Here is a 12,784-nt window from a genome sequence, read left to right as displayed (position 1 = left end):
CCATTCTGTGAATCATACTAAGACTTTTAGATGGCTGGCTTTCCAGTTGGATGACAAAATCTGGAAAAATGATCATGATTAGTCTCCCCAATTCCTTTTAAATAATGTGGATTTTTAGCCTATCTCTTTTGTGTAACTGAAATCTCATCAAGAAGGTTCTGTAATGTTCTGGAACTTAATGAAATTGAAATGAAGTAACAATATCTTTAATAAAGAGTTTGCTTTGAGTTGAATTATCAAACAAAGAGTGGCACATAATTATAATGGAATTTTAGTCTATTATCAAAAAATATACATGAGAATTATAGGATTACTGAGCTAAAAGGGACCTTAGAGGCTATATAATACGCTTTGTTTTATAGATGAGTAAACTGAGTTATAAGTAGCAGCAGATTTAAACCTGGATCCTTTGAAAGTTAGCAAACTTTCTGCACAATCTCAGTGCTTCTCAAATTAAGAAAAGATGGGAAGGTATGAAAACTAGTAAAGAGAAGAAAGCAGAACGAGGAAAGGAAGGTAAGCAATTATCCCAACAATATAATGAATAGAACTCATCCACTGCACCTAAAAAAACTCCATATTGCATAATTACAATGACTGAAGAAGAGAGGAGGAAATGGTGCTCTCTCCTTTACCACAAAGCAAGGGAGCCAGGGATGTGAAATACTGTATGTATAGTCAGACAAAAATAATTTGTAGGTTATTTTTTGTGAATTGTTTGTTTTCCTCTTTGTTATAGGGGATAGGTCAGAGGTTGGGAGAATGGAAGAAATCTATTCATAGCAAAAGCCAAAGTTAACAAAAATAAGAGAGAAGGTCTGGAAAAGTGATTTCATGATAGCTTGAAAAGACCTTATCCAGCTGAACAGGCTTTGGAAATAGCAAAATTAAGAAAAGTTTGTCCCAAATCTATTTCCTAATTTGGATTTTGCATGGTAGTTTTAAATGGAATTCACCTACATTTTAAAACTGTTTCATAATATTATAAATTCCTGAACCAAAACTTTCCTTTAAGATTTTAATGGTATATTTAAATCCTGTACTCACAATTATAGTATTAAAAAAAGCCAGTTTGGTCATTTCAATAATTTCTAAGAGGAACTTCAATATAGAATAACTGAGTTGCAGGAGGAAGAAAAAGTGCAGTGAAAGACAGCAAAAAACAAATTTCAAATTTTAGTCAAATGTCTAAGAATTCAAGCACACCAATTTTAATCTAATTCTAATTCTTGGAAAAAGATAACTAAAAGTGTTTTAAGATGTATTCTATTTCTGTGAGATAGTTACAGATCAGAAAGAATATTTTCAATTATCTATATACAATCGAATACATAATCAACAATAAGTAGAAATGGTCTACAGTTTCATTAAATAATATTTCAAAAGGTAGAATTAAAAATGATTCATCCTGAATTTCATCCAAAAAGGTTTAGTTATAGAACTATAGAAAAGCCTAGAGAAGGGAAGACCTGGGTTCAAATCTGCCTCACTGTGTGACCCTAAGCAAATCACTTAATCCCAATTGCCTAGTCTTTACTGCTCCTCTGCCTTGGAACCAAAACTCAGTATTGATTCTGAGACAGAAGGTAAGGGTCTTAAAAAATATACTACACATGAGCCACTATGAGCTGCCAAGTGAACTGTTAAAAATATTTTCCTAAATTCTGTTTAAGCAACTATGCTTCCTACATTAACTGAAAAGATCATTTTTGCTACATCTTTCTTCTTATTTAAACTATAAAACTGGGTATATATTCATGATTTTCTCAGGGAGTTACCAAATGCCCAAGCTCAATATTAAGCCCAAATCATGCATGTGTTGTTTGTCCTCAAAGTTAAGGAGATCTAAGACAAAAAACATTTGACTGTAGGCAGATAACTGTTAAACATATATTACTTTTAGAATTATGTTTAGTGAATGCTCCTCTATGCTCTTATTTTTAACAATATGGATCAGATAACTGGTCAGTATGTTTGAAAGCACAGTGCTTAGAAATATAGTAAGATTAATCAGCAAAAATTGCTAACATGAATTTATTTTCAGAGGAGGGCTGGTATAGAATTGAAACCAAAGGTTATTTCATCTGTTTTTGTATATCACAGACCTCCTGGCAGTCTAGTTTATTATGGATTCATTCTCATAATATGTTTACATATGAGTAAAATAAAATGCATCATATTATATAAAAGAAACCAATTGTGTACAGATAGTTATCAAAAATTAAAAAAAAAAGTTTCTAGATCCCAGGTCAAGTCTCTGGATTAGAGATTCATATTTTTATCATGAATTTAATAATTTTAAAATTACATTATGTGTAAAATAATATAAAAGCCATTTGTGATGCTTTAGTCTATATCTTTAAAAATAAGAGCAAAAAGGACCATTCACTAAACATAAATTTAAAAGAAATACAAGAATAATTTCTTCCAAAGGACTAAGTATAGTTAAGCTTTATACTTTCCTCAAGTTTTTCAAGTTAAAAAATGTAGTCAATGTTATTCAAAATTATTTTCAATCTCTATTCATATACTTGAACTGAGTTATAAATTATCATTAACTGTAACAAGCTTCTTTATCAATAAATTAAGACTTATTTTCTGGTTATCTTAACTTTTAGGTAAATTTGCGATTGTATTTCCTTTGTCACTCTGTGATTTTTAAATCTCCATCTTGCTTGGTCTAGCACCCAAAATTGTGCATATCCACACTACCCAAGCATGTGCTAGTCAATGGCAAATCAGAAATAACTAACTGCCCACCTGGGCTGTCCTAAGCCAAGCTTGAGCCACCATTGGCACTTGTGAGGCACAGGAAGAGAGATAGAGAACAGCTTTGGGAGTTCGCTCACTTCCTGTGGACAGGGCTAGGTGCCAGCTGGTGCTAGGAGCTGGAGCAGGGAGAAGGCCTGCAGACAGCTTTCCTTCAGATCTGTCAGGCGAGTCAAAGGACTGATTCTCTTCCCTACCTTGGCCTTCCAGGCCTAAACTCCCTCTGGCTCTGCCAGAAGGTTGAGTTATTAACCTTTTCCTTTTCCCCTTCTCTCCTTCTCTCTTACTCCCGTTGTAATTAAACCACCATAAAACTCCATTCTGACTTGAGTGTTTCATTTAGGAATTTCATAAGTGAATTCCTTGGTGACCTTAAATTAATATTATATCATTCTTTAAAAGTTATTTAATTATCACAACTCTTGAATCACATTTCAATCATCTGGCCTCACTGAAAACATGCACTTTTCCCCCTTTCCATGTATCTTTTAGACTTACTTTTGCAGAATGATAACCAAAAAAACAGTGACAAAATGCTGCATCTTTGACTCTATATACACTATTGTTTATAATACATAACAAAATTTGCAACTAGTTACAGCAGTATGAACCAAGGTGACTTTGCTAATAATTTACTGTGATCAGCAAGCTTTAAATTGTAGAAGGCACACCATACATCATAAATACGTATATAAATTCACTTCAAAATGTACAAACTTCAAATTTAGGCCAAAAAAGCAAATTAAAATTAGAAAGGGTTCAAAGGCCTAGTCTCAGTTAGTCATATAGCATTTATTAAGTGCCTACTAGGTACACCAAGCATAATGTTAAGTACTTTTGTTTTTCGTTTAAGTCATAACCAACACTTTGTGAACACTTTTAGGGTTTTCTTGGTTGCCATTTCCTTCTCCAATTCATTTTATAGATAAGGAAACTGAGCTAAACAGGATTGAATGACTTGCCCAGAATCACACAACTAGTGAGTATCTGAGGCCTGATTTTAACTCCAGTCTTCCTGAATCCAGGGCTGGCACTTTTATGAACTGTACCACCTAGCTAATTAAGTACTAGGGACACTACAAAAGCAAAAGATAGATTCTTTTCTCAAGGAGTTCATGGTTTAAGGGGGAGACAATGTGTGAATCACTATGTAAAAATAGGCACCATTTTAACAATTAAAAATGTTATCTACAGCTTTATTACATTAAGTGTCTAACTTTATCTACCACTTCTAGTCAAGTTCTATCACTGCCTCACTGTACAGTGATGACTCTTGTAGATAATAATCAAATGGAAAAGTCTTGAGATGGGCAGTTTCCCTCTTATGCCAAGACTAATGTAAATAAAGTTCAGAAAGAACTGTCACCTAAGAATTAACTACAATCAAGTAAAATTTCTTCATCACAATGACTAAAATGAAAGTATTACAGACTGTGTTACTGGGTACACCATAAAGAGGAAATCATGGATTTTTAAAGTAACTTCATATTAAACTTTTACATTGAGCACTACTATATCACTAATAAAATGGTCCCCCCCCCTCCAAGCCCAGTAGTGTATATATTCAAATGACTAATGTTTGCATCCTCAATTTCTACTCAGTCCAAAGAGGAATAGCTAAAAATGCACAAATAATGGTGCCAATATAGAAAAACTGTTGTCTTAAAAAGGGACGAACATATCACACAATGACAATTATTTGGCGGTTTTCAGTGCTTGCAAAAATAATATTTTATATCATAGAACATATATAAATATTATAAGCGATATTATTTAGCATGAGAATAAGCATAACTTCCACCAATAAATCCAAGAAACAATACTATTTTCCAGTAGTTTAAAATCAAATTAGTTAAAGGAGGTTAAGACAGGAATGAACACACGAACACACTCTCTCTCTCTCTCTCTCTCTCTCTCTCTCTCTCTCTCTCTCTCTCTCTCTCTCTCTCTCTCTCTCTCTCTCTAGCTCTGCACCATTCCATCATTATGGTGTAGAAGTGACATTAGGTTTTCAAGAGCCATTGCAGAAATATAAATCTGGGAAGAATTCAAATAACTCTCTAGCAACAGGATGTTATCTAAGAACCAGCCTAGTCAGATTTAGAGAAGCTTTATCCACAACCTTGGCAATCAGGTGATAAAACCTTTTCCTGCAAGCAATTCACAAATTTACTCCCAAGAAAAAAGCCACATTTCTTTTGAAATACAACTGTATATGTAATGAATTTTTTTTTAGAAAGGAGCTAGTATAAGGATGTCAAGAACTGCTTCTTTAAACAGCCCCCAAACCTGGCTTTGAGCAAAATCCTGAAAGGATATAAAGGTCTCCCAAATGGTAAGATATTGGCTATTCTTATACTTCAAGGAAAGAGAATGGGGTGTTTAATTCTGGATACATGATTGCTCATTGGGAAAGAGTGTGATAAATAGTATAGTTAGGTTGCAGGGTAGGACAAAGAATAAAGACTATATAGATGGGTTGAAGCCAGACCATAGCGGGATAATACAAAACAGCAAAATTTGAATTTTATTTGGCAGTTGTTGGAAAACTTCTATAGGTAATAATAGGGAATAAGACTACATTCAGGATAAAAGTACGGTACACCAGAAATGCATAGGCTTTGAAATTGGGTGAAATAAATTCAAAGCCAGTGTATGCTATTTACTTTTGGTGCCACCGTAAGCATCTAATAGCCTTTTTAGCTCTCAAGTAGTCTCCTACAAAATGAGTTGGTTGAACCAGCAATGTCTAAGATCCATTCAAATTCTAATTCTCGAGTAGTTTATAATTCTAAACCCTTCTGTTTTATCTGTTAAAATAATAAATAACTTTTTTAGTATCCCTATGCATAGTTCACTTGGATTAAGTAACTTGAACTCACAGGCTCTTCTTATTATCTCATGTCCTTATCTCACTTTGAAATCAACTCCTTATTAGTAATTTTTGTTTTCATCTTTTGAATCCAAAGATTATTTTCCTAGGCAGAAAAATAAGCAAGGCAAGAGTTGAGTAGTGCTGCTTTCTTTCCATATCGATTCCCTTCCTTTAACTTCCCTGTAACAGTTTTATCAATTTGGATCTTCTCGACTCTCCTTTATAGCTTTTAAAAATACAAGTTATTTTGCTTAGATATCCTCACTACCTTCAGCTGAGTTTGTGTAGTCTTGACACTATTCTTAGAAGATCATATCACTTATTTTCAATTACTTGCAAATTTCCTAGACACACTGATCAAAATACAGTTTAAAAAATGTGGGCATAAGAGGGAACATTAATGAGACAGGCAAAGAAAAACTCACAGTTTAAAAATTACTTTAAGGCTTCACAATTGCTTTCTTCCCTACCCTAAAGGTAATTCTTTTACTATCTCAAAGATAAGTACTCAGTGAGAGAAGACAAATAGGATGATGTACCTGTATAACTTTTGCTTTACTTTGTCACGTATCCATGGGACTTTTAATTATTATTTATAAATAAGGGCAAAAGTGAGAACACCAAATATGAAAGTTTGCTTTTACATTTCCATCTTTTCCAAAGACTTACCTTCTTCTTATCCCTCATTGATCCTTTGCCTCGGACCATTATTTTGCATCCTGTTTCTGCCTCAAGTTGTTTAGCTGTTAGTCCTCTGGGCCCAAGGATTCTTCCAACAAAGTTAAACTGGAATACAAAAATTATTGATTTAGCCTTTAATCTTTCTATCTCATTCATAAAAGTAGTTCAACTTTGTGGTAAAGTACTGATTAAGAATAAAGGAAAATAATTTTGCTTATAATTCTTCCTTTTAATGTTATCATAAAATCGAATAGGAAGAAAGCATTTGACTGAAAAATAACGAGTCCATGCATGACTAAGACCACAAAGATTGTACCATATATATTTTCCCCCCATCAGAGACAATTTATTAAGTAATGATAGAAAGGTTATAATTTGTTTTAAAAGTAGTAGCATCAAAGGAATTTAAAATCCTTGTAGTACTGATATTTCCCAATAATTAACTATGGAGAAATAAGGCAAAAGAATATAAATATATTATTTATAATATATAAATAAGAATATATCCCCTCTGATCTGTAGAAACTTACATTCTAAATGGGGATATAAGACTAAGACTCATGAAACAATTTCTAGAACCTTTAAGGCAGACCATAATTAAGTACTTTACAGCATGGCATATATAGTAAAAATAGTAAATACAATGAGTTACTTAAATAGTTCATATATTATATGCTAATCAATAATAAAATATAATATAAAAGTATATCAATAAATTCAAATATGATAATAAAAATCAAATATAAAATAATAAATTATAATACTCAAAGAAGGCTTCATATTAAGATGACTCTTAAGGACAAATAGAATGAGGAAAATGATGTCTCTAGGTCTGGCTCTCAATCCACTAAGTTACCTAGCTGCTCCCACTACAGCTACTTACTTTTTAAAGGATAAATTAATACTCAAGGTCTCCAAATGATAATGCTCATACTGAGTTACTTTAGCTAGTTTGCTCTATTACAAATTTATTACATTATCTCAACTGGGCTTCACTTTAGCAAAGCAATCTTTTTGTACTTCCCTATTTGATATGCTTTTCTTACATTCCATTGTGGCTATTCCAAATCTTTTCATCAATTTAGGATTCCCAAGGAATTCAATCTCCCTATTCTTCTCTGCTGAAAATACTATTATTTTACTTCTTACAAAAAAAAAATTGAAACCATTAGCAGAGAACTTCTGCCTTCCTCACCTCAATAGAACCTCAGAAGTCTTCCTCCATTATCTTACATGAAGAGGTGGTCATCCTCACCAAGGCAAATCTCTCTACATGTAACTCTGATGTTGGTCTTCTTTCAATTTCTCTAGAATTTTCCACTCACTTTTATCATCCCTTATGTTAATATTTTCATCTCTCCCTACCAAAGAGTTCCCCTTCTCTTACTGCCTAAAAACAGTTCTATGGTCTCCCATATCCTCAAAAATTCCACCATTAACTCCATTATCACAGCTAGCTATCATCTTGTGGCTCTCCTCCCTTTCTTATGTAATTTCCTTCAGAAAGTTCCAAATTATGATGCCTTTAATTCCTCTATTCTCAGAGGCTTCTAGAGTATTTGCAATTTAACTTATCATTCAAGTGAATCAGCAACTTAAAAGTTTAACAGTTTCTCTTAATTGCCAAATCTCTGCTCTTCTTCAATTCTCGACCCAGGATACTTCTTTACTTGCAATATTGTCCAGTAGGCTTTTCTAAATGCACGCTGCTCTTTAAAATCATCGGGTTTTTCTAATTTATACTTTTCCCTGAGTCACCCTACTAATCTTATTACTACTTCTAAATCTCCTTTTGCTAACTTCTTCATCCCGGGTGCAACCATTAACAATGGATTCTGAACTGGGCATTGTCTTTTTCTCCCTCAATACTGTATTGTTTGGTGATCTTATCAGTTCTCTTGTGTTTAATGATCACCTATAAGCAACTGACACCTATTTCTATTCCTAAACCTATCTCTATCCTGAGCTCTAGTTTCCTGTCATCAATTGCCCTTTAACATCTTGAAATGGATGTCTCATAGATATCTCAAATTCAATAAATTCTCCCCAAAAGTAATCTTTCCTCTCAAACTCTCTATTTTTCTTAACTTTCTATAATATTGTTGAGGGAACTATCATTCTCATTTCACACAGGATCTAATCCTCAATTCAAGTCAACTTGACTCCACATTCAATCTATTCAAGTCATGTCATTTATTTTTTTTTTTAATCTCCTAATACCTCCAGCACCCTGCTAAAGATACCTTTCAATTCGATCATTACAACAGGTTGGACTCCCTGCCTCATGTTTCTCTCCTCGGCTTCCAAAATTATCTCCCTAAAACATAGGTCTGACTACATTGCCCTTCTCCCCACAAAATAATCACTAAACTCCAGTGTCCCAAAGATCTTCACAATGTAGATCTTTCTAGCTTTCTAATCTTCCTAAAAGTTTACTATACCATCTCCCTTCTCTTCATTAACATTTTAAGATACAGCTATACTGGTTGATTTAATATTCCTATATATGACACTAATTTCCTTTTCATTGGTTCTCCCACATGTCTACAACATTCTCCCTCCTCACCTCCTAGTGAGGCTGAATCTCACCCTCTTGCAGTATCCTTCCCAGTCTTGAACCACCTCTAAAATTACATTGTATTTACATTTTGTATATGTATCCTCTGTGTATAGCCATTTGTAAGTGTTTTACCCACATTAGAATACAAAATCCTTAAGGGCACAGTCTATATTGTTTTCCTTTGGACCCACCTCCCCCAAAGACTTGACATAAAACCTGGCACAGTCATCATTTAATAAACACTAATTGGTTACTTAATCCCCTAATGTTTTCTCCAGTCAGACTTTCCCTAAAAAAATGTTTATATGGATGCTTGCTGGTAGTCATAATATTTCAAATCAATAGCTATCATCATTTAAAACAAAAGCTAGAAACACAACTACCACTCTCTTCCCTAACACTTTTACAGAGGTTAAAAAACAATTGACTAACATGAATTATTTAAAGAATAATTTTATTTCATTTAGTCATTATGTCCTCTAACACAGACCAAGACTAAAGTTTTCCACTATTTAAAAGGTGCCTAAAGCAACATAGCTCTAGGAATTCCAAAGAGAGTAGAAAAAAGGCACTTTCCTAAAACATTCAGAAGCTGAGCTTAAACAAGGAATAGATTATGCATAAGGAAATAAGAACTGTAAAGGACTTTGAAAGAAGGCAAGTTGAGAGATTGTAATTTATTTCCAAGAAAATTGGGAACTTGACACTTTAAGCAGAAGAATAAAATCACTGGTATGGTGCATTAGGAACACCAAAATGGGACAAATGAACTTTTTAAAAATGACAACTACAGTTTAATATAATGAGTTCTGTTTTTTATTCTATATGTTTTATTTTATTCTTTTATGAAAAACACTGTCCGGGAAGAAAAAACAACACTGTTGAGACAGGATCTACAGACTTCACTGGAGTGCCACAGGGATTCATGACACAAAAAAGGTCATGAAGCACTGGTGTAAGAATACTGTAAATCAATATTCCAGAAACTGGAATTTAAAAATGTATGTCAAAGCCAAATCATTTATGTGTGAGAGAGAGAAAAGAATTTGTTCTTCTCAGGTGGGATTCCATTATAGACCCCATTAGAAAATGGAAGCCTGCTTAGGGTTTAAAAATAAGACTTCAAGGACATTCTGTTATTGCCACAGGCCAAGTGAGGCCTTTTATCTCAAGAAAGCAAACCATTAGGCTTTCCTACCTCCTTATCTCCTCTGACCTCAGGAGTCTTTCCAGGATATAGCTATATGTTCATAACCCTCTCCACCCCTTCCAACCAGTGTTGAAACTCATACTATTGTTTTCTAATTGGCTAGACTTTCACACCTAGATGGTAAGTTTGGCCTTTAGATCATGGAGTATTGCAAAGAGGGGGTGGGGGGGGGGGTGCAGGGTCTTGTGTCAGGAATCTATAAAATGCTTGTATCAGCACCCATGTGTTGAGCATTGCCATAAGAATATGTACCCTTACTAATGAGTAAAAATTGCATCTTCTACTATCTACTCTCTTACCCCAGTTTTATAATTAGAATTTAAGTTGGTGGTCATTCTATTTCATTCCACTCATCTACAAACCATGAAAACAATTAACCATTCAAAATTCTTCAAGGATTTTAAATACACATTTTCACTTGACTTTCTACAACTATCTTGTATGGTATATTCTACTGCTTTGATCACAATCATTTTTTGGCAAAGTCTTCACTTTCCTGGTTAATTTCTTCTTGCTATCCATACAGCTTCCATAATGTGGTGCCGAGATAATTCAGTCCAAAGTGTCTGAATTAAACTGGTTACTAATTAATGTAGAACAATGGATCATATAAATATGGAGCTAAAAGTAATTTTAGTAATAGGACATCAAGTCTAATACCTTTGCTTTACAAATAAAGAATAAGTCACAAAGTTAAAGTGTCTTTCCCACTGAAGTTTTAGAGCTAATAAAGTAGACTGAACCTAAATCTTCCTGATTTCCAAGTAAAGTGCCATAGCCACTACACTATGCTGCCTCGAGGAACACATGTGTATAAGGTTTGTCTTGTTTCCCTAACTAAAATAGGTCTCTTGAGGGCAGGAGTTGAGTCACATTAAGGGTTCAATCAATATTTGATAATGACTAGGTCTCTTCTATATAACATTGTGGCTCTGGTCATAGAATTAGTTCTAATCAAGTTCAAATCTTACACATATCTTACTGGGCAACTCACTATCCCCAAGTTTCATTTTCTACAAAAGGACAGTTGTAACACTCGATAGCTTTTCTGAGGTCCCTTATAGCTCTATATCTATGTTCCTATAATTCTTATTAAAAATGAAATGAAGTTAGTTTGGCATGATGAGAACTGCGGACAGCTTCCAATAATCCCCTCTGACTTTTTTAAGTAGCGATAATCAAATTAAATATCTATATAATTACTACTCTGTAGGTCCTGGAGTCAAGCTTCTAATTTCTTTTTTTTTTTAAATAGTAATGTCTTTTTTTTTTAAGTGATGTCTTCATTGACTCTTCCTGTTAACAAACTTGAGAGGGAGCACAACAGAGTGGAGAGCTAGTTTACTCTTGGGAAGATATAGATTCTCACACATCCTGCACCATACAACAGTACAATCCTGGTCAAGGCATTTTACCACTATCCCCTCCCACTACCATTTTACCCGTCAACCCCCCCACCCCCTCTAAATCCTCTAGAAGTTGGTAAAACCCTGTATAATTAGTAAAAAGAAAAGCTTTCTGCAGGGATGAAATCATGAAAAAATAACATACTTTTTCTTACAATCTTAAAGAAATTATTAGAAAGACATTAATAACTTATTATACTGCCACCGTATGATGGGCAAGTTCTTTAAGAGTTTTCACAGCATTTTCAAAGATAACTCTTTCAGACTACAAAAAGATGATTATAAAAGCCAGAATTCACACTTCTATCTTCTGGCTTTTCATCTTGTGGTCTTTCTACTACTATATATAGGAAGGGTTCTTTGCTCTTTTTCTGTCATGAGGGACGACTTTGTAGTTTAATGAATTCTATAGCACTTTTTTCAGATTAATGTTCTTAAATGCACAATAAGAAAACATGGGATGACAAAGGAAACTGATCATGTTGCAATATAGTTAAAATTTAAGAATCTTAGTCTAAACAACTGAAAATTTTTAAGGTACAAGGCACTTTCTTACTAAGTTCTAATTTATTTAATTAATCTCTCTGAAGAATATTGACAATGAAGAGTTCCAAGACCATTTCTTCTTGATAGACAAGACCAAGAATAGTTGGGTAGTTTTGACTTCCTCAGTCACCTGTTCACATTACACCAACCTCTTAAGAAAAGTGTTGTTATCCCTTTCTTATTTATCTTGCTCTGAATGAAATGAAAATATCCAAATTATTTTTCTTATTATGTTCTTTAAGTTTCATCTGACTTGGGGGTTTTATTTAATGTTATATTTTTCACAAAAAAAGTTAGGGAAGAGAATGTTTTGTTCAGTTGTCAGCACTTATTATTGGGCCAATATGGAAAATAAGAGTAACTGAGGTTATAAAACGCATATAAACTCCATTTGGTTATTGAGGTTACAAAGCATTAACTTCCAGAATTGTGGCGACTATTACATGATTGGGAAACTACAATAAAAAACTTGGGAAAATCTAGCGTTAAGTAGATGTTCATTATTTGCAAAAGAGGAAGATAGCATTTGCAACAAAACGGGGGAGCAAGGAGTTATATAAAATTCCTCTATAGGGGTTCTATTTCTCAAATCCCCTTGATCCACTATTATGCCTGTTTCTATCCACAATGCTTCCATTTCTCAAGAGTACTATAGTACACAGAATTAGACAGAACATAATCAATATTCCACTCATAATTTCAATAGATGAATGCTATTCAGTGGAAATAAGGATGAG

At 33.6% G+C, this 12,784-nt stretch overlaps 1 protein-coding gene across 22 annotated transcripts in view; it reads right to left on the bottom strand.

Moving 5' to 3' along the window:
* The window catches only part of QKI (QKI, KH domain containing RNA binding), a 182,524-nt gene that overhangs the window by 74,308 nt on the left and 95,432 nt on the right, over nt 1-12,784 (bottom strand). For all 22 annotated transcript variants that reach the window (XR_008915881.1, XR_008915882.1, XR_008915883.1 and 19 more), the window contains one exon: nt 6,314-6,430. Coding sequence is in view for 13 of the 22 variants with exons in the window: in XM_056814371.1 (XP_056670349.1) it covers nt 6,314-6,430 (117 nt within the window). In the remaining 9 variants the exon portion in view is untranslated. The remainder of the gene's footprint in view (nt 1-6,313; nt 6,431-12,784) is intronic.

The sequence above is a fragment of the Monodelphis domestica genome, chromosome 2, assembly GCF_027887165.1.
Source record: "Monodelphis domestica isolate mMonDom1 chromosome 2, mMonDom1.pri, whole genome shotgun sequence".
Lineage (NCBI taxonomy): Eukaryota > Metazoa > Chordata > Mammalia > Didelphimorphia > Didelphidae > Monodelphis > Monodelphis domestica.
This window is presented reverse-complemented; position numbering and strand designations above follow the sequence as displayed.